Source organism: Quercus robur, chromosome 4 (assembly GCF_932294415.1).
Source record: "Quercus robur chromosome 4, dhQueRobu3.1, whole genome shotgun sequence".
NCBI lineage: Eukaryota > Viridiplantae > Streptophyta > Magnoliopsida > Fagales > Fagaceae > Quercus > Quercus robur.
In genome coordinates, this window is record NC_065537.1 from 28,749,453 (window position 1) to 28,773,227 (window position 23,775).

The 23,775-nt window shown below is 34.0% G+C and overlaps 2 protein-coding genes and 1 pseudogene across 3 annotated transcripts in view; 2 read left to right on the forward strand and 1 right to left on the reverse strand.

Annotated features, from left to right (window-relative positions):
* The window catches only part of LOC126721078 (wall-associated receptor kinase-like 8), a 75,524-nt gene that overhangs the window by 9,592 nt on the left and 42,157 nt on the right, over positions 1 to 23,775 (forward strand). The window lies entirely within an intron of this gene.
* Positions 600 to 10,652, reverse strand: LOC126721080 (uncharacterized; annotated as a pseudogene).
* Positions 19,735 to 23,499, forward strand: LOC126721081 (receptor kinase-like protein Xa21). 2 transcript variants are annotated; one of them, XR_007653803.1, is made up of 2 exons: positions 19,735 to 20,115; positions 22,826 to 23,499. XR_007653803.1 is itself a non-coding variant. In XM_050424082.1 (2 exons), the coding sequence occupies exons 1-2, from the start codon at positions 20,883 to 20,885 to the stop codon at positions 23,306 to 23,308; spliced, it is 681 nt and encodes a 226-aa protein (XP_050280039.1). In that variant the 5' UTR covers positions 20,738 to 20,882; the 3' UTR covers positions 23,309 to 23,497. The 2 variants fall into 2 exon arrangements, 1 of the variants encoding a protein (XP_050280039.1); XM_050424082.1 differs by lacking the exon at positions 19,735 to 20,115 and adding an exon at positions 20,738 to 21,080 and having other exon boundaries at positions 22,826 to 23,497.

Here is a 23,775-nt window from a genome sequence, read left to right on the forward strand (position 1 = left end):
GTTCTATTGCATTTTGTTTTTGGTTGTCTACTATCAAATACAATTATTTGCTTTTTCATGCGGTGGTCCTTATCAGTTGTCACTAAAATAAAGAAAACTGCATTAGAAAAGACTTAAGAAGGAAAATTAGTCAATGTATGCATTTCCCTAGCCATGTCAGCTAAACAACCAGGCCTTATTTTCCGTTCATCTATATAATAAGTAGCATAAAACTCAGCTTTGTTTACAAGCCCAAGCTGGTTATATTTTGGCTCTAGGATTCAACTTGTGGGTTGATTTACAGCATTTCCCTCATCAATTCCCATACCCACGTGAAATAATTAGTGGAAGTGGTTGTAGCTGGATGTAAGGAGACCTGATAATATAATAGCATGAGAAGCCACAATTTGTCAAATTTGGCTAAAAAGAATGCTGAGAGTTCAAGGAAACCAAGTAAGAACTGAGGAACAGATTATTAGACTATTTAAGGATGCAAATGGCGTCTTTCCTCAGAAATAAGGGTGGAGGGTTAAGCCACAACCATATCATAGGTATGAGTTATATTAACTACATGTTGCAAAAAAAAAAAAATATATATATATATATATATATATACACACACACAAATAGGTACATTGTAAAATGTTCGTTACAGTGTTACTTATCAGCTTGTACAATGTTTTGCTGTTGGGGGGGAGAGGGAGTTGAAATGAAGGAACTGTATTCTTTCCTCATGACAATCTTTACCTCAAATTTTTTATAACTTCAAGGCCTGTGGCCCTGTATAATTCATAGGAAAAGGCAACGGTATGAATTATATGTGCAGTATATGGAAATCTATGATAAAACACACGGTCAAGTTTACTGACTCAAAGGAAGAGAACAAGACCAAAAAAAAAAAAAAAAGGAAATCAACTTCGTATTAGAGTTTTTGCCCTTTCATGTACTCATCCTACCTGAAAGAATTATCATAGAAAAAAAGTTGGTTCTTTGATTAAACAAGATGTGATTTATAGTTCATTTCATGATTAGAAGCAAGAGATGTCAAACCTTGGTGCAGTGGTAAGTGCCATCTACCCAAGAAATGTATAATGAGTTTGAGACTAGGAATTAACCTCTCTGAAATTGGGGATAAGGTTACCTACCAACTACCTCTCCTGGACAAAATGAGTCTTGTGGACTGGGTACACCATTCTTTTCGTTTTAGAAGCGAAGTCTTTCTTACGGGCATCCATGGTTTGCCCTTTCTTTACACAGAATTTAATTTAAGAATTCCTTGTTAATCAACGTTGTCAAAACTGTACCGGGTAGAAGTTTATTCCAATTATGACGCTATAAGATTTTTTTTTTTTTTTTTTTTTTAAGTAACGGCTATAAGACTTTTTTTTTTTTAATTTATTCAATATGTATTTATATGTACTAAATGATAATATGAGAATAAAAAGAATAATAAGAGTATATAAAGTTAATACATTCTACTATCATTTCATATTCCACCCATTGTAGGAAAAAGTGAAATCAAATGTAAACGAAATGAGAGGAAATAATCTAGAGGAAGACTATTAGGCTAACTTTAATCAAGAGTACATTTTCAAGTCTCCCTTCCTATTCCTTGTTCCTCTTCCCCATTCCTGTTAGTGTAGCCAACAAGCTGGAAAAAATACAGACTTCCTGTGGGGTGGGCTTCAAGGGGCGCATAAATTGCATTTGGTTTATTAGTCTACTAGGTGCAATCCAATCCAAGGGGTACCAGGCATTCAAAAGCTGCTGATTTTTAACCAAGCTTTGCTTGGGAAATGGTTGTGGAGGTATGGGTTGGAACAGAAGTCATTGTGGCAAAACCGCAAAGGGTTATTGATAGAGCAAGTATAGTACTACTCGATGTCAGAGGTACACTGGAATGGTAAAAGGTCCTCATGGGTAGGCCCATGGAAAAATATTAGGAAGGGTTGGGAGAAGTTTGCTTCATACCCTTGTTTTGAGGTGGAGGTTGGTTCCCAAGTTTTGTTTTGGAAGTATCATTGGGATAGCAATGGGACTTTCCAAGATAGATACCCTGAGCTGTTCAGGTTTGCTAGAGACAAAAAGGCTTTGGTTTCAGACTATTTTGATTGGGTTAAAGGTCAATTGCATTGGAAACCTGTCTTCATCATAGAGGCACAAGTCTGGGAGTTAGATTCTATGGCCCAATTTTTTGGATGATCTGTATGCAGCGAAGGTAACCCCTACAAGTCCCAATAGATTGTTTCCACTTCTATCACCTAAGACTGGATTCCAGGTTAAAAGTAATTATAGAGTGTTTCTGTAAGATTGAATTTATTCAATTATGTGTTGACTTTATTCCGTGCCAAGTTTGCTTGTAATTTCAACAAATAGATACCCTGTATTTAGGTGGGAATAATGTAAGGGTTGTGTGTGAGAGAATGTGAAAAAATTCAAGAGTGTGCATTGGAGGATTCTTGCAAGTGACTCGCGACTAGCAACTTGCCAAAAATGCCACACGTGTGAAGCATGCAAGAAACTAAAGGGTCACGACAGCTGGAGTACTACAGGACAAAAAGTACAGTTTGGCCTGGCAGTTAACTCACAACTCGTTCTAGTTGTGAGAGTGAGTCGCCAAAATGCCCTATTTTGCAAAAAAATAACTTTTCACATTCCTCACATACCCTACTATAAATACCCTTATATCCACGAAATATAGAGAGTTTTCAGAGAAAATTTTGAGAGAGAAACCCTAAAGAAAACCAAGATTGACTCATCCACAATCTTAGACTTTTGATTTTCCAAATTCCTCTACTTTTCTCTCCACTGACATGCTCTTGAGAGGTTCATTAGCCAAATCCTTATATCACCATACCCATATCAGTGAGGAGGTATTTTGGTACTTGGGAAGCAGTTCAAAGATGACCAATTCATTTGATTGATGCAATGGGCTTATTGCGAGATCCGGAAAGCTAGAGAAGACACGGTTAGGCTTAACCAGTTGGTAGCAGGCGCTTGGAAGGCTCAATTACATTGGGTAGACTAGGTTTGGAGGGTCTTTTGCTATTCTTATACTCTAACTTTATTCTCTAGTTGATCATTTTACTGCTTGAAAGGCGGTGGAGAGGTTTTTCGCTGAGTTTTTTGGTTTCCTCTTCGATAACACATGCCGGTGTTATCTTTGTGTTTGCATCTTTCTAACCCTTACTCTTACCTTTTAATTGCTACTGTGTTGTGATTAATTATGGTGTAGAGTTGTTTATTTTTTTGGGTTTTTGCTTATACCTATTATTCCGCACATCTATTATTTAGGTATAAGCTTGTGTTGGTTTAATTTGAAATTGGGGGTCTAAACATTCATTAGTGTTTTACACACTAATTGAACTTTCAGTTTCAAGTAAGGGCTGTAAATTAAATCCTATCCAATTTCCATAGAAATGCATATGGAAAACGCTAACCCTGCCTAGTATTGCTTTCTTTGTTTGGGAGATGGCTCTTGGGAATATATAGGTGACGGATAATCTTTGAAAGAGGGCTTTTATCATGGCAAACTGGTGCTGCCTGTGCAAATTTGATGGTGAGTCAGAAAGTCATCTCCTGTTACATTGTCCTATTGCTTGTGACTTGTGGGTTTTTTTATATTGCCTAGGATCACTTGGGTCATGCCAAATTGCCGAGTTATGTTATGCCAATGTTGGAGTCTTCAAAAGGAGCCTTGAAATTTTGTAGATTCAAGGAAGTGCGGGGTTCCATTCTTGCTTGTCTTATGCTGTGCACTTGGACGGAGAAGAGTCAGCCTACATTTATGGGAAAGGAGTTAACTTTGCCTAATTTTAAGTTAATGTTTTTGAAGACCCTTTATGAATGGAGTTCGAAATCCTATACTTTCTAGGCATATTCTTTGGAGTTTTTAGATTCTTTTCTTATTCGCCATTAAGTTCTTTGCTTGTATCTTTCCCTCTTCTTTGTGTCTATTTTTCATTGGTGTTTTCTATTTTATTTATTTATTTTTACTGTATACTTCCTGTATACACTTTCTGTTTTCACTAAATTGACATTACTTAACAAAAAAAGAAATCCAAAGTAGGGGTAAAATATAAATTATGTTCAACAAGCTCAAAAAACGCAGGTATTGTAAAGGAGTATGAAATACTTTAGCATAAACCATATGGCATAACATGGGAGAAAGTAAAATTAAATAATTTGTGTCCCCTAGATATTGAAAATGTAACATTAATAGACAAAAAGGAGAGACACAAACTACCCAAAAAAGGAAAAGCATAAGAACGACACTGAGACTTCCTCGCATATAAAATCACTAGAAGCCATGCAACAAGAAAAAGAAAAACATTTAGACTTCTTCATAAACAAAACCACTAGAAGCCATGCAACAGAGACAAGGGTTGAGGTATGTGCACACCAAGCAATTACAAAGAAAAACATGGTTCTGAACCATTTTGACCCAATTATGGACTCCAATATGGTCTATAAAAACATAACCAAATTAAATTTGGGGGTTGGTTCAAGGCAAAGGTGTAAGGTTCCAGAACAGCAGAACTCATCCAAACTAGATATTAAAGTCACTAAAATAACACCATTGTTAATAGTATTTTTAGAACAGCATTAGCCATATAAGAATCCTCATAGCAAATCCAACCATCCTGATTCCAGACCCATTAAACTTCTCATTATCCCCATATCAACATCTCAAGTTCTATTTCTTTCCTAGTCTCCTGTCAAGTTCTTGTCCTTTTCATCAACAAGTCATAAGACATTGACAGTATCATTTGCAGAGAGCCAAGTTAGTACCTTACCCAGGTCCTTTTTTTCTTGTATCATCTTTGGTGACCACCTAGCATGATGGCCTACAATCAGGTCTGCTAATTCTTGACATGTATCAAAGGGTTTTAGTCTCTACGACTAAGGTTGGGAGGGGGCTTCCCATTCGAAAACCTTCCTGTGCTGATGGGTCGAATTTGACCAGTCCTAACTCACCAAAGTGCTTCATTTCTTTGTTAAACTTAACTATTGGTATGCATTCAACAATAGATGCATCAGGCTCCCATCTCATTCCTTTACCCACACTAATGCATGTACAATCCGTGTGTAGCAGCACCCTTTTTCTCACAAATATAATTTCTACAACAGTTGATGATGGATTCCATACTTGGGAATTTGATACTATGAATTGATGTGTTCAGGTTCCTTAGGGATTGTTGAAATCCCTTCTTATGCTAATCCAAGCACCGGAATTTAACATTCATAATTTACAAATCCAAAAAAAAGTTGTACCCAATGCACATAGCTCCTGCTTTTGTGGGGTCAAAAAGAGGTTATTAGGTAGCCTTACCCCCAAATTTGTTAGAAATACCTTCTTATGCTAACAAGCATTGGAATTTAACATCAATAATTTACAAATCCAAAAACATGGGGAATCAATTGACCACCTCCCCTCCAGAGTTGCTTTTTTTGTATGGACTGTAGCTTTGGAGAATATTTTGACTATTGATAACCTTAGGAAACGGCAGATTTTGATTTTGGATTGGTGTTGTATGTGTAAAAGAAATGGGGAATCAGTTGACCACCTCCTCATCCATTGCTCCTTTGCTTTTGATTTATGGTCTATGGTGTTTACTCTGTTTGGCATTCATTGGATTATGCGGAAAACAGTGGTGGAGCTGCTGGCTTGTTGGCAAGGAAAGTTTGGGAGGCATTGGAATTCTGCTATTTGGATGGCTGTACCCCATTGTTTGATGTGGTGCATTTGGAGGGAGGGGAATAATCGGCATTTTGAGGATTTAGAGAGATCAGTTTCAGATCTTAAACTCTTCTTCCTTAAGACTCTTCTAGATTGGGTTACAATGTTAGGCTGTCGTTCTTTTTCTTTAGTCCATGTTTTCATGCACTTTTGTACTTTATGCAATCGATTTGTTTCTATCCTTGATGTATACTTCCTGTATACTCAAGTAACACCCCTCTTCTTTTTAATATATTTTTATTACTTATCCAAAAAAAAAATTACAAATCCAAAAAAAGATTGTACCCTATGCACATAACTCCCGCTTTTTTAGGGTCTAAAAGAGGTCATGATAGGCAGCCTTACCTCCAAATTTGTTAGGAGGGCCTGAATACAAGACTCGAACCCACAACCTATTGCTTTTGGTGGAAGGCACTAGCCAATGCACTAAGGCTCAACCTCTTGTAATTTACAAATCTAACCTCAAAGTAAATTCCAGTGTAAATTATTTTATTTTAACACACAGAATATAAAACAACCTTGCAGATATTGCAATTTCAATTATTTCTATAACATTATCATTGAGAAAATGTTGAAAAATGTAAGGTTGAATTTAATCAACCATGTATTGGCTTTATTCCATGACAAATTTGCTTGTAATACAGCACTTAGAAACCCTGTATTTAGGTGGGAATCATGTAAGGGTAGTGTGTGAGAGAGTGTGAAGAAATTCAAGACTGTGCAGTGAAGCAGGGACTCGCGGCTTGATCTCGCAGGAGGCTCGCGACTTGCAAGCCGCCAAAAGTTGCACATGCGCAGAGCATGCAGGGGAGCTGAACAGTCATTCCACCTGGAGCACTACAGGACAAAAATCCAGACTGGCCATTAAGTTAGCTCGCGGCTTGAACTCGCGACTCAGTCAAGTCGCGAGGTCAAGTCGCCAGCTAGCCTTGTTTTTGGAAAAACTGACTCTTCGCATTCTATTCCCACACCAATATAAATACCCCTCATTCCCACAGAATATGGGTGGCTATTCAGACAGAAAAACCCTAAGAGAGGTTTCTTCAAAACACCCACCCAATCAGAGAGAGCTACTCATTCTTAGAGAGAAACCTTTGTAGTCTCTTCTCATTCCCTCTCTCATTGTCATACCTATTGAGAGGAGATTTCTATCCAAACACTACCCACACCAATTTAGAGTGTTGAGTGTTTTTGGAGCTTTGGGAAGCATTGGAAGATGCCAAGGATGGCGGATGCTACGGTCTAGTAGCGGAATCCGGTAAGCTAGAAAAGAAAAAGGTTCGGCGCAACCTCGTTGGAGCAAGAAGCTTGGAGGGCTTAGGTACATCGGGTAGATTAGGCTTGGAGGGTTTATTGCTGTTCATGTATCCCAACTACATTTTCTAGTGGATTATTGACCGCTTGGAGGGCGGCGGAGAGGTTTTACGCCGAGGACTTCGGTTTCCTCTTCGATAACACATCGTGTGTTGTCCTTGTGTTTGCATCTCTCTTCCCTTAATCTTTGTCTTTTATTTTCTGCTGTGGTTGTGATTTTAATATGGCTTAGATTGTTTTCCAATTCTATTATATAGCTTTTGTTCATTTTCCGCACACTAGTTGTTTGACATAAAGTTTGAATTGGTTGTTTTGTAATTTGGGGGTCTAAACGTTCAAGGGTGTTTATACACATATTTGAACTTTCAAAAAATAATATAAATTAGGTAGTATGATCATTTAAAATTTTGAACTCTGGCTTCTAGGTATTAAAAGATCAATACCTCAAAAATGAAAAATCCACAAGGTCTTAACATCAAAGCAGCCCCATTGCAAAGATGGAGAAGATCATCCATGCCATTTAGACCACCATCTAATGCAAGTCTCGATTCATGTCTACCAACCTCAGCTTGTAGCCCAGGGATATTGTCACTTGGTATGTACGGTGGATTACTAACAATACCTGCAAGTTTTCCTTCCACATCCTTCAATGGTTTGAACCATGATCCTTGCCTTAATTCAATTACATCCTGAGTGGTTTGTAATAAAGTGCAGATGAAGAAAGAAAAGAAATCAGAGATATTCTATTTTGCTGAAAGGAAGAGGGGGAAAAGATGAGAGTGAAAATTAAGAAAACTAAAAATTTAATACACTTAGATTTCTCATAGTAAAGTAAAAGGCTAATTACAAATATTTACTATATCAACTGAGCTGCATTGTCCCACTAAAGTTTAAAACTGAGCAATCAATCCCCTAATGTTACTTAAATTTCCAAAAGCCTCCCTATTATTCCAATTGCTGTCAAACCAAGAGCAAATTATTGCATCAATGTGCCACCAATCCCAAAGAAGAAAAAATATGCCAAAGCTCTTTTCAGCCTCTTCTTCTTCTCATGCCTCTTAATTTGACAGCACTTAGAGCTGCAGGGATATTTGGAACTTTGAGCTACATTAGAGGAAATTTTGATCTCAGCATTCATTGCATAGCCAGTTTACTATTTGTAGTGTTGTTTTAACAATAAACATCACAGATTTACCTCATCCCCCCCAATGAAAAATAATTTAGTATTCTTTGAACTTTCATTTATAACATCTGAATGCCTTCTAAGAAATGGAGAAAAGGAAGAAAAAGAAAAGCAAATTTGATAACTACTAATGGAAAATTATTCCCATTTTTTTTTTGAAGTCCAAATAATTTGGACATTGATGTCTTAAAAAAAAATATCCAAAAGGTGTCTGGTAGTTAAAATTATTACTGATCACCTACAAGAATTTTTTGAAGTCCTTGCCAGGACAATGACTGTGTTTTGCCATTATAAGTGCATTTGCATTAGGAACCTTAGATGATGACTTGTTAATGCAATTGAAGATTATAAATAATGAGGAGAGTTGTGCATGTTAGTAAATTTAATTTAAAGAAAACCTATTAAGTAATCAACAAAGATTTCCCTTGCATTCCTGATATTGAACCCTCTAATACCACAAGAACACAGGACACAATTACTACAACCATGATAATTGGGGCTACAGTTTATTATAGGTAGCATATAAGTGGCTAGGGTTTGGTTAAAAAGGGAATCAAGAATGCTGTAAAGGCTTTGGCCATCTTATTGAACATAATCCTTCAGTAAATTTCATTAGATATAGTAGCAGTACATTCACGAGCAAAAATGGAGGACTTGTATGTTGAATAACAACAACAATTAGACCTTAGTCCCAAAATTTCAGGGTCAGCTATATAAACTCAACAAACTAATCAAAGTCGGCCACATATATTTTGTTCATGCCGATCCCAAGCCCGGAAAAAGGAGAGTTCCGGTAAGTTGCTGGCTAAAGTAAATTTTTTTTTTTTTGATAAGTGATAAGATTTATTGATATCAAAAAAGGGACGCCCTAGTACACAGAAAGTGAAAATTTAGTCACTCTATTATAAAAAGATCCACTCGTATGTTGAATAAATAGATGATCTAAAATCGGAGACTATCTTACCTATAAAAATAAAAAGTTGGAGGCTATCTATCACTTTCTATGTTGAATAAATGATTTACTAGAAGCAAATTAAAAACTCCCTGCATTTCATTTTAGCTTGTAACATGGTCCAATATATGGATTGTGAGATGAAAACTATCATTGTTAGTGAGTTTTCATGTAAAATTATTGAAATTGGAACCATTACATTACAATGATAACTTCACTAACCTGAAGACTTAGTGAGTTTTCATGTAAAATTATTGAAATTGGAACCATTACATTACAATGATAACTTCACTAACCTAAAGACCATATTTCTGCACATTAAAAGCTGCCACGGACAGTGCGACAGGTCTTAAATCGGTTGCAATGACCCTCCTACGATTCCCCAAAATCCTCCTAATTCCAATAGCAAGCGCCCCAGTTCCAGTTCCTAAATCTGCCCACAATCCCTCTCTTAATCCTTCATTATTTGAAACCACACCAGCCACCAAGTCAACAATGAGTTCAGTCTCAGATCTCGGAATCAAAACCCCATCTTGGACACTCAACACCAAGTCCCTCCAGTGCTTACACCCAACTAGATACTGAAAAGGCCTCCTCTCTTCAATCCTCTGCTTCCACAGATTGTAAAGCTCTTCTATGCCCGCCCTTAATCTTACATTTGTTTGATTGTTTTCAATACCCATTTGGGAAAACACACTGTGATCCTCAATTGCATCTTCCATGAGCCACTTAAGCTCCCTGCACAATATGCCCAAGTCTGGACCATCATTGGAGTCTAGAAAAGTTGTCCCAACCGAAGAAGCAAGATTTTAGGCCAAATTATGCCATTTCCAGAGGTCAGAAACAGAAGCTGAGTCCAGTGGTGGTCTTAGAAAGAGAGGAATTTGAGGCTTCAAAGAAGTGGGTGGGGATGACATTGAAGAAAAGCAAACGGGTCGAAGAAGATTGGTACAATAGAGGGATTAACAAAGATTGATAAATTAGAAGGAAAACATCCACGTATGAAGCTTATCTTCATTTTTTGGCAATATCAATGTCAGAAAAATGTAGGTTTCTCTATGCTACGCCTACAATATCATTCTTAAGCCCCAAAAAATAAAGCTACAAACTTCTATAACATCAACATCATCCTAACGAAAATTCTCACCACCCGCCTAATAAGAAGACCAAATTCTGATTCCACCATAAACCCATTAAAAATGCTCCTATAAACACTATGACCAAAGCAAGAATTAAAAGGCCTAGACTTCAAATTTCATCCCCAGCAAAGAAATTTCTCTATTGAATTCTCTACCACTCTCCTAGTTCTGAGTGTACCAATAACTTGGCTTCTAACAATAATGAAAAGCTGAAGACAGAGACTAAAGCAAGAATGTCTAAACTTAACAGAAACATGAAACTAAAAGGTTTTCTATACTTCAGATTGGCTCTCAAATTCAAAGGTTTTAGAATTGTCATTAGAGTTTTTATGTTTCATTCCTTGATTAGAAGGTACGGTTGGGGAATGGTGAGGGAAAAAGTTTTGTTAGAGATAGGGGTTTATGGGCTTTTATTGGAAGGTAATTGATGGGCTTTTTTTTTCGGTTAAAGTGATTTATGGGCTTTTTTTTATTTTTTATTTTAAGAATATGTTCTAAAAATTAGATCAAACCGACCGGTTCAATTGGTAAAAACCGGAAGTGGAATCAATTTTTCCAATTTTGTGGTCTGTTTTAATATTAAAACCATATTTAAATTCATTTTGGAACTCAAATTTTTTTTTTTTAAAGAAAAAGAACTTGTCTATATTGGCTAATAAATTATGCTTAAATAAAATAGGAAAAAAAAAAGCTTAAGCATATTTTAAAACTTAAATTTTAAATAAATTAAGATTAATTATTAAGCGTTTGTGTTAGAATCCATTTTCCTCTCTTTTGTGTGTGTATGTTTGGTTCACCCAAAAAAAAAAAAAAATCATGTATTAGGTTATATAATTAACAATGGAGTCATCTAAAGATAAGATTTCATATAAATAATAGTGGAAAGTCAAGTAACTACTTCTCTATATATATAATATAAAATGAAAACTTTTGGTGTTTATTAATTTTTCCTAACGTTACTACATAAGCTTTTGAAAATTGATATTTTTCTACATTAGAGCATTTTATAAAAATTTATTCTAATTAAAATTACGATTGACATTTCGTACATCTAATCACCTATTTTTTGGGTTCATTACTGTAAGCTTAAACCTAAAAATAAGAAATGAATCCTAGGAAAGAATGTAAAGAAATTGAATAAGCAGGTTTAAAATACAAATTATTCAAGAAATCATTTCATGAATGAAGTAAAGCCTAGACCAATAGCCATCCCTAAAACATTGACTATATTTACTTATAATAGCTTGAGAACTATGAATTAAATAACAAATCCAAGAAACTGACAATCACACTGAGCCATAGAATATCAGGAGACTTAATTCAAAATTTTAGGAAAATGAATGTTTGTCAATAGTCAATACAAGTATACAACATTGTACTAAAAACGATTTTATATATTGTTCGTAATCACCAAATAGTGTATGACAATACCTATTCAGGATTGTTTCTTTCCTTACCATTTTAACCATATGAAACTAATGAAATATGCAGTAGACCTTAACTCATCAAGAGAGAGAGAGAGAGAGAGAGAGAGAGAGAGAGAGAGAGAGAGAGAGAGAGAGAGAGAGAGAGAGAGAGAGAGAGAGAAGTGCATTGAGTAAGATCAAAATTAATATTACATTACACCATAATGTTACATTATTGTAATCTTACATTAATATAATCTTAATGTAAGAATACAACATTACATTATTTAGGAAGGTGATGAGATTAAGATAATGTAATATATTTTGTAATTTTAGATTATGATAATATTAAAAAAAAAAAAAACTAAAAACCTTAATGTCACATCTATATCTATATATTATTACTAAAAACTGAAGCGTAGCATTTAATGTTGCTATGCTCAGGTTGAGCCACATCAACAGCCATGTCATTACTTTTTTTTTCTGAATTTGTCCTACAATTTAGAAATAGTTTTTCTAAATTTAAAAATCCTAATAAAAAGAAAATAATTTCCAACCCTATCTCTTTCACAGTTACAATTTTAGACGGCAACCATTTTTGTATTTCACGGTTACAATTTCAAATAGCAACCCTTTTTGTTCCAGGGTTACAATCTCAAGTGGCAACCCTTCAGCTTCCGAATGCTAAAGTTTGGCTTTCTAACTCCTTCATCTCTTCCTCTCCTCACACTATATTAATATTAGAAATCTATATCTATCTATATATAATATAAAACACCACTCCTTATTGCACTGGCGGAGCCAGAGGGGGGCGAGGGGGGGCACCTGCCCCCCCTGACTTCTCCTAACAAATTTTAGTAATAGTAGTCTAAAGTTACATTATGACATGGAGGAAAAAAAAAATTGAAAAAAAGGACTTCTACTTGGTTGAAAGTTATCAAACCATTGCTTTTGTCTTGTCCTACTGCAACTTGCACCTATTTCACTATTTTTTATTTTTTATTTTATATCATTATTTACACTATTTTTAATATTTATGATATTTTTCACAGCATTTTATTCTTGAATGATGCTAAAGATATTACAAATTTTACTATTTATATCTTACAAATTGGCATGTCACCAATCACAAAAAATAATTTCTAACATTTATTCATTATATTTTTTAAGTAACACTAATCACATTCTTACTCCATCAGTTTATAAATTTTTTAGTAGCTATGAATTGGTTATTTTTGTTTATTTATTTTAATAATATGAAATATATTCATATTTGCTTACAACTGTTTATTTATTTTATTATTATTGTTGGTTAATATTTTTTAGATTAATTTCACTCTTAATATCATCTTTTAATTTTGCCCCCTCTAGACTAAAATTCTGCCTCCGCCACTACCTTATTGTACCAGCTACGTTTACATTTAAAACACCTGAAAACAAGTGACCTTTCATTAGTGGTTTAAACGTTTTGATATTCTTAGTAACGTTGGTGGTTAGTAGCCTATGTTAATTTAAAGAAACAATGTTCTGATTCATTAGAACGTTCTGAATCTTGGGTAGTATTTACAAACCCGTTTCATATTCCCAATAAAAGAACTATATATATATATATATATATATATATAATCCTAACAGTTTACAGATATCTTCTTCTTCTTTTTTCTCTATACGCTCCTCTCTTTGTTTCTCTCTCTCACTCTCTTCTAAAAGCCTTCTTCTCTCTAGGCTGCCTTATCATACCTCTTCAAGAACAAACCATCCTGGATCGATGGGAAAGTCCCTCTCCAGTTTCCACACATCCAAGGGAGTGTTACCCCAAAATTTCCTAGTTCAATTTCTAATAGTGGTTTTTGTTGTTATATTATTGCAATTTTAATGTGGTTTCCTTCCCTTTGTAAATTTGGATTTTTGTTTAAGGTTTTTGTGTAGGCACTGATTTGTGAGCCTTTGATTTACAGATAAATTTAAAATTCAAAAGGAATTTTTTTATAATAATTTTTATTGGGTTCCATTAGGGATTTCAAGTGTATTTGAAAGTTTAGAGAAAACTAAGAAATATGTACATTTTTTTTATGATTCATTTATGGTGGCTTTGTGCATTAACATTAAAGTTTGGGAATTTCTCTGCAAATTTAAAAGTTTTCATTGATAATGAATTTGGGTCTAATTTAGAGGTGGCTTGGTGTTCTTGAGCGTAAATTTGGAAATGAATTGTGGGTATGTGAATGTGAGGTCATACCTTGGAGATTTTTACTGATTTGCTTGAGTATCGATTGTGGGATTGAAATTGAACTTGGACTTGGTCCTAGCCATTTGGTATATAATTTTGAAAGACAATTGTAGGCTTTGTGAATTAGAGGGGTTGATGTAATACAAAGATGTAGAGATTATAGAATGTGCAACTAAATGGGCTATCTTAATTGATTTCCTTACTCCCTGCAGAAATATACTCCTAGGGTTGGCCACAGCCTTCACTTGCAATGTTGAGGCTAAATTACTTGAAATAGAGATCATGTCTATTGATGAAATAGAGAAGCAGAAGCAAAGCAGAAAAAAGTACTATTATAACGGTTAGCCTTTTCCATTGGTCACCATCACTATTGTGCAAGCATATAAATCTTCTTGAAGCCAACATTTTATGGCTTTTCATGCTTAGCAATTCTTCTTTTGATCTAAATAGTGAAGATCAAAATCTTATTGCTTCTAATAGGAGGTATCAACATGTTTCTAATTTGTAGATTCCACTATTCTAAATATTCTTTCGATACTGGAAATATTGATTTCCTCTATTACAGCACCTCTAGATTAACCAAGTTCTATTTCTTGGTTATATCTGCTAGGTGTTCGACAAAAGGCCTCTAAGAGCAACTGGTTTTACATGACATTTTTGCACTTATGTTAGTTTACAAGCCTATACAGGTGTTGGGATTATAGTATAGATTAACTATCATGAACTATTTGATGATGACCCACTAAGTTCTATATTTATGTTTATTTACTTTTATTTATCACAATAATCATAAATATCTTAGACATTGTACCTGAGGTGTGCATTTCTGCATTATGCAGACTGGGGATATGCTGTCTTGGTTTTGAATGGTGGAAATATAATTGTTTGGACTATCTAATGTGTTCATTCATACACCTTTTGATTTTATGTTTGGATTGTGCATTCTTGGTTTTATGCTACATTCTAATTTTAGAAAATTTTTTGAAATTAATAATTTTTAAGATTTTTTTTTCCAATCTGTGGATTATTGGTTTATTAATAGATATAAATCATGTTAGATGTCAAAACTCATGTACAAATTAGTCCTCAAATCTCAATTGATTACATCCTAAATGTAATTCCTCATTATTCAAGTTGGCTTGGGCTGGCTATATATATATATATATATATATATATATATAAATATATATTTGGATTTAGAAAAACGCAAAGGTGTTTAGTGGCAAAGTATTGTTAGGGGAGGCTATGTTGTATCTATTCAATTGTAAAGTGTTTAGTTTGTCATGGGCGTAATTTTTGGTTTGATTCAAGTTGTAGTAATTTTAATACTATTTTATCCAAAAGTTTTTCTCTTTCCAAGGTTCTATTTTCTTTGTATATTAAGTCAAGTTTTTCTCTTTATGATGTTAGGCATAAAGAAAATGGCAAGTTAAATTCTACTGCAAGTCTCTAATATGCCAATAGACCTTCACATCGCTATGCTTTCTGTTACTGACTTCACTAACGTAACAGAGCTATTTGGAAGTAATCTTTAAGAGACAAAGTTTAGCTACAAAATTAATTGTAGTGTTAGGCTACAAACTCACTCAATATCTTTTTATTGGAAGTGAATTTTGAAAAATCCAGCATTGGATTATGTCTTTTTTTTATATCCTCCATGTTTGCAAAATTTCAAGAAAATTAAAGATCAATAGCTATGTCATCAATAAATTTTTAAATTGCAAGCTTTTGTAATTTAAAATTATGCATAAAATATAAGATTATAGATTATATAGTAAATAATTTCCGATTGACACGAAAATTGACATGTGTATTAAGAGCGTAAAGAACATGTAATTCAATGGTTAGATTTTCAAAATATATAGTAATATTTATTTTATTGAGTGAGTTTGTAGCCTAAAGCTACAACCAATTTTGTAGCTAAACTTTGTCCTATCTTTAAGTTATGATATGATGAGTGGAATCCTATTTTACATTCAAAGATATTTTTTTGCCACTCTTCACACGCATCATCTAATCAACTTGAACTAAAATTCTAGCTTGCTTAGTGTTGATTTCATTGACTACAACCATAAAATAAAGGACAACATGGTCCAGCTGAGAAGGTCGCTGTTGTAGCTCTTTCTAAATAAATTTTTTTTTTTAAAAAAAAAAAAAACACACACACACACACACACATTTTCTCTTTTAATTTTCCCCCCATAAAATCTAAAATATATGTGATAAGAGAAGTTAGAAAATATATGTGATTGATGATAGTATTAACAACAATGTATGATATATGGTACCTCCAATGCATAACGGATGAATATTAAAACTTCATTTTCACAGGAGTATTGGTACATTTGCAATTCAATATTGTTGCTGACCATGCAATATCACTTTTCTTCTAATGCATGCATAAGTTTAGTTTCCATGTATAATGTATTTTAGATTGTGTTTGGCAAGGAATGATGAAAAATTAGCTGCTTGGAACGATCGTGGAGCTAATGTTTGCATTAATTACAATATGGAGGATTTTATTAAAAGGGTGAGGGAAGAAACTGGTGGAAAATGTATTTTCTCTAATATTAAAACCTCACTTTTTTTCAACTACGGATTAGTGAAACTAAAGAATATGATTATTATTTTGTTAAGTGGACATTTTCATACAGAGGTCTTTTTTATTGTTTGTTATTGCCAAGGAAGTTAATAAGTTATTTCCTTTTTCAAGGCATATAAGCTGCACTTTTGGGAGTATCTAGGGTACCACTAAGGGCTTGAAAACAACTTTTGGTTGCTCTTTAGGACCATGTTTAACTTTGCCTTGAGGTGAAAAATGAGACTACATTATACAAAAATACAATCCCTCTATAGAATGTATAGCAAAGTAATGAAGATTTCCATCCATGAGAAGTGGAAGCATACAAGCATAAACAAATTATTTTCGTATTTATCTGTATGTAGTTTTTGTTGTTATATTATTGCAAATTTAATGTGGAAATTGTTATAGGAACCTATGAAATAACCCTCAAGTTACTATTAACCTTGATTTATTTGTTCATATATACTCTAGAAATAACATATATAATATTATATCATGTTAATATGAAATTAATTGACTTTTATTTATTTATTAGTACTTAATAAAGAAAACAAATATGTATAATATATTAAAATATAATTGTCAAACTTTCCCATGCATAGCACAGGTTAACGACTAGTTATCATTATATGCATCACATCAATGCACATCACAACTAAGAAAAATGCTTCCTAAGAGTAGTTGCTACTTGCTATCGATGTGATATGCTCCCAAACTTTTTTCACAAAGTTTCTCTCAACTTAAGAAAATAGTATATTAGATTATATTATCATTTTACTATTTCTATGCATATTATGCATTCATACAAGGTTTCCCTTGCGTCACACATATGAGGGAAAGTTTAGACTTAAAAATATTTAATGATTTTTTTATATATAAAAAGTTCGATGTACTTTTCAAAAAAAAAAGTTCAATGTAATAATGACTAAATCCATTAACTATTAACTATTAATTTTATTTATAATTTATAATTAATATTTTATTATACCAAGAAGTAATATGTGTAATTTGTTCAACAAAATATGATATTCTTAGTGATAAAATACAAATTAGAATAGAATAGAAAAATAAGGGATAAAATGAAGAGAGTCAATATTATGACACAAAACAAACGGTGTTGAGGGTAGTGTATGCTCCACCCACGTTAACTAAGGTTTGTTTTCTAAATTTCCATTATGATTAATTATTCTACTTTCACTTTCTTGGGAGCTCATTCATAATTTATTAATTCTAAATCCTAGAAAAAATTTACCAATATAAAAATGGCATTAATGCACTACGAGAGTTTAGAGCAACCAAACTCTGCTCTGGTTGCTCTACACTTTGGAAAATTCTTAGGCACTCTTGAAGCATAAAGAAATTGTGCTCCCTCCTCTCACATTCATAGTGGACCTCATCTTGAATTTAATAAATGAACCTCACCATAAATGTGAGAGGAGGGAGCACAATTCTCTATACTTCGGAGTACCTAAGAATTACTCCTACACTCTAGAATTGCATTGATGCTATTTTTCAATTAGTAAGTTTTTTCTAGGATTTAGTATTTAAAAATAATGAATGTACTCCCAGGAAAGTGAAATCATAATAATTAATCATAATGGAAAATGTTTGTGTATGTCATCATTTTAAAAGCAAAATAATTAAGTAGAGCAACCAAACTTTCACTTGCTTGACCGTCAACTAAGGCAGGAAAATATTTGTCTATGTCATCATTTCAAAAGTGTACAATTTACGTCTACGCCATAACTATAAGAGCCCATATATAATACAAACTTGCACATGTCCAAACCAATGAAGCTTCACAACCCCAAATTTCCTACATTATGCTCTACATACCTCCGTATGATTAGGGATGGCTATACCCATTGGGTAATGGATATCCAACCCTATCCGATTCAAATGTTCCGGATAATACCCAGTTCTTCATGGGTAGACTTTAACTGGGTAGGGTATGAATATTACCCGAATTGTTCAGGTAGGATATGGATATTATCCAAACCTGACCCGCCAAAAACAAAAAAAAAAACCCACTCTGTCGTCAAAAGACAAAATCACTCTGTATAAAAAAAAAAAGCACTCATTGTCAAATGTCAAGTCCTCCAAGCCGTCTGATCTGTCTTCCCCACACCAAATCCAAGCCTTCAAATCCCAACTTAGCCACAATGGTGAAGAAGTTCATGGAAAAGAAGCCGTCGTCTTCTTCGTCGAAGGTGGTGAAGATGGTGATTCCATCGGATGTGATTGCAAAGGAATGAAATCACCGTTTTTTCACCGAAGAGGATTCTTTCAGTTATCGGAAAGATTCACCGACTCTGGCAACAGTGATGGAGGCGGACCATCAAGAAGAACGAAATCACGCTACTCCACCTTGGTCAGACTAGCTGATCTCTCTCTCATCTCCACTATGTCTCCATGCTACGATGGTATCACTCCCGTCGCCGTCGTTTCCGCCCTTACCTTCCTCCAAATCTCCAATTGCGTTTACAACCTTCTCCACGGTCTCTCTCTCTCTCTCAATCTTTGTTTGCTTGCTCAAAAAATTTTGTGTTCTGATTTTACTTTTGGATTTTCTTTTAACGACTAAGGTGGAGCTAAGTTTCTGTTGGTTGAGGAGATAATATGAGGGCGTTCTGCGTTTGCGTTTTCTCCATTCACGTTTTCTCCTTTTTTTTTTTTCTTTTTTTTTTTTTTTTTCTGGCCCGCATTTGTTGACTTTTGGGGGGACAAATTTTACTGTTATGAACAGTAAATATACTGTTCACGTACCATGCTGACACTGTTCACGTATTAAAAAATATTAAAAATGGGTCCCACGGTACTATTTACACATTTAAAAATTATTTTGCTACAGTATTTTCAGTTTTCAGTTTTCAGTTTTCATTTTCAGTAACAATAAACTCAATCCAAACGGACCCTATTTATATATATATATATATATATATATATATATATATATATACAGTAACAGGCCAAAGAGTGGGAAAAAATACACGTGGAGGGGTGATAAAACTATTGGTTAGTTTTTTTTTAGGAAGAATTGGTTAGTTTTTAATTTAAAATGTTTTGGATTTAAATAAATAAATAAATGGATATTGATATTCGGGTGAGTAAGCTGTTCGGGTAGGGTATGGGTATACCGATCCATACCCTACCCATGGCCATCCTGATATGATTCTACTCTTTACCCTACTATGCTTGCATCCTACCACTTCTTCTGCCACTCCAACAAACGAGACTGGCCGTTTGGCTTTGCTCAAATTCAAAGAATCCATTACTAATGCCCCAGCTGCTGTCTTGAGCTTATGAAATTATTCTATTCAGTTCTGCAATTGGTATGCAATTACATGCGGCCGCCACCATCAAAGAGTCACGACCTTGGCACTACAGGGGCATAAATTGCGTGGAACCATTACACCTTTCATTGGAAACCTCACCTTTCTTACAGCCATCAACCTCCAAGACAACAGCTTTTATGGTGAAATTCCAAAGGAAGTTGGTCATTTGTTTCGACTGTGACATTTCAATCTTCCTAATAACACGCTGGGAGGAGAAATTCCAGCCAGCTTGACCAACTGCTCTGAACTCAAGGTAATTGGCTTATCACGGAACAAACTTATTGGGAAAATCCCAATGGATCTTGGCTCTTTGTCAAAGCTTCTTTATTTTCTGGTTGCTGAAAACAATTTGACAGAAAGAATCCCACCTTTGTTAGGAAATCTTTCGTTTCTCCAATTATTTTCAGCAACCTTTAATAACTTATTTTTCGTAGGTCGTTTGAAAAGCTTATCATTTTTCGTAGTTGGATCCAATATGCTGAACGGTATGGTCCCATCCTCTTTTTACAATTTATCATATATGAGCGTATTAGGATTTGAATTCAACCAACTTAGTGGCGCTCTTCCAGCAAACATAGGCCTCACTCTCCCTAATCTCAAATTATTTGAAATTAGTGGTAATAAATTTGTTGGGCCAATCCCTGGTTCTTTATGCAACGCATCTAAGCTTCAAATAATTGAACTAGCATATAACAACTTGGTGGGATCAGTTTCGACTAATTTGGGATACCTACTAGATCTAGGTCACAATAAATTAGGAAGGGATTTGGACCTCTTAATGTCTTTAAGAAACTATAGCAAATTGGAAGTGCCGATAATTGCAATAAACCAATTCGAAGGTGTTTTGCCAATTTTATAGGCAACTTGTCGACACAACTTAATGCATTATATTTAGAAGGCAACTAAATATCTGGAACGATTCCTATAGCGTTGCAGAATCTTGTCAACTTAATTCTCTTGCACTTGGATGAGAATATTTTCACAGGTGTGATACCTACTTATTTTGGGAAGTTTCAGAAGATGCAAGGATTGTCTTTATCAGGGAACAAATTGTCAGGGCAAATCCCAAGCTCCATGGGCAACCTCACTCAATTGGTTATGTTGGACCTATCTCAAAACAATTTAGAAGGAAGCATACCTCCAAGTTTTGGTAACTGCCGAAGTTTACAACAATTGGATGTTTCACAAAATTATCTTCGTGGAGTTATACCTCAACAGGTTTTTTCTCTTTTTTCTTTGTTGCTATTACTCAATTTATCACACAATTCATTTAGTGGCAAATTACCGGTTGAACTAGGCAATATGAAAAATATCAAGTTTCTAGATGTCTCTGAAAACAGCTTGTCTAATGAAATTCCCGCAACAATTGGAAATTTAGTGAATTTAAAAAATCTCTACTTGCAAGGGAATTCCTTTGAAGGAATCATACCTTCATCCATGGCTTCTTTGAAAGGCCTTGAACTTCTGGATGTTTCGCGAAACAACTTATTAGGATTTATTCCAAAGGGTCTAGAGAAACTTTTAATTTTAAAATATTTGAACATTTCATTCAATGATATTGAGGGCACACTACCAACAGTTGGAGTTTTCAAAAATGTAAATGCAACATCAATTATTAGAAACAATAAGCTTTGTTGGGGTATTCCACAGTTGCAACTACCAACATGCCCTGAAGTTACAAAATCAAGAAAGTCCCTTGCTTCTAGATCAAGAACCACAACTTTTTGTGTGGTTGCATTTGTCCTAGTTTCATCTTCTATAGTCTCAAAGATGGATCTCCTTCCAACAATTTCATACAAAATGCTTCATCGAGCAACTAATGGATTTTCCCTCAACAATTTGATTGAATTTGGTAGTTTTGGATTAGTTTACAAAGGAGTTCTTAATCAAGAAGAAATGTTTAGTTGTAGTGAAAGTCCTAAACCTTCAAACTAAAGGAGCTACCAAGAGTTTTGTAGCGGAATGCAATGTCTTAAGAAATGGCCAGCACTGATTGTGAAGATCTTAACATGTTGCTCTAGTATCAATTATAATGGCAATGAATTTAAAGCTCTTGTATTTGAATTCATGACAAATGAGAGCTTAGATATGTGGCTACATCCAATGACAGATTGCAAAAATCAATCAAAAAATTTGAGCTTTCTTCAAAGAATAATTATTACGATTGATGTGGCTTCTGCATTAAATTATATGCACAATCAGTGTCAGCAACAAATCATACATTGTGATTTAAAGCCAAGCAATATTCTTCTCGATAGTGAGATGATTGCTCATGTAAGCAACTTTGGTTTAGCAAGACTCCTCACAAGCACCAATGATTCTTCCCAGAAATGTACTAGTACAATTGGGTTAAAAGGATCTATCAGCTATGTTGCTCTAGGTATAACCTCTCTTATTTAGTTCTAAATCCTTAACAATCCTATAATATGTTGCCTTTCGCTTTGTCACTTTATCAAAAGATAAGAATATACTACTTGTATATTTGAGCATATAAGCTTTTTAATATTTGTAAAATTAGTATAAACATATTAACTTACTCTCTTGCTTACTATTTCTTTGTCTCTTATAACAAATATTCACTTGAGTACAAACAAGCACATGATTAATTTTACATAAAATTTAAAATAAAATAAAATAAAATATTTAATAGCAAAAAAAAATTCATACTCTGAGAAATTCATAAGTTAATTTGGCAATGGACATTCGATGCTTTGGCTAAGCTTTATATCTTCTTTGTATGCATATATTTCAATCAAATTGAACATGCAAGAAAAAAAAAAGTAATTTGGCCCCTTGGGGTAAAGTTTCGTTCATTTTCCTTCCATTGCAGAAGTAATATCATATGTCATATTATTTTTCTATATAGATTCATTTCATTTTCTTTGAATTTGCATTTTATAGACCTTAATCCACTTCATTATAGATAGAAATTGCCTTATTTCCTTCCATTCCATGAGTTGTAGATTTTGGCATGGGTGGTAAGGCATCAACTCATGAGGGGGATGTATATAGCTATATATGGAGTTCTCATGCTGGAAATGTTTACACGAAGGATGCCCACTGATGATATGTTTAAAGATGGTTTGAATCTCCATAATTTTGTTAAGATGACATTACCAAAAAGACTGGCTCAAGCTTTTGACCCAATGTTTTTGCCAAGAGAAGTTGAAGAATTGGTAATGATGGCAATAGAAAAAGATGACAATGATAATGAAATTGAAGTAGAAGAAGCTAATAATATTGAGGATTCAAGGTATATTGATGTTGACATGCAAAAGTGCTCACTCTCAATTCTTAACATTGGAATCTTATGTTCATTGGAATCCCCAAAAGAGAGAATGAGTATGGAGGAAGTCATTAGGGAATTGCAATTGATAAAAAGTGCTTTCATTAGTTTGGGGATTCATAGAGGCAGACCAAGTAGAGATCAAGTAAGGGGTATTTAGTTTTGATTATAAGACTACGTTAAGTAGTATGTCCTATTCATTTACTTTGATATCATTCAGTCCCCAAATACTTCTATTAAAAATGCATGGAGATTTTATGTTGACCTTTTTATTAATTTTGAGGAGATTATCATAGCTGATTGTAAAATTGGATTTTCATTTCTCATTCATTATCAAAATACTAAACAGAAATTGTCATCTTATTAAAACCCACAACCTTCTTGTAATAACTTTTCTTATGTTATCAAGGCTTAAAATGGTGAGCTAAAGAATTTTTTTTGCGAATTGCAGAGGCGTGAAACAAATAGAAGAAATTAAATGTCTTTAATAATGCCTAGATTAAGCATGGGATTAGGCATTTCTTCCTGATATGTTATAATATTATGCTAGTTTAATATCCCTTTTTGAAAGGATCAATGGATGATTTTTTTTTTTTTCACTTCTAGTGTTGGAGTCGTGATTTTCTC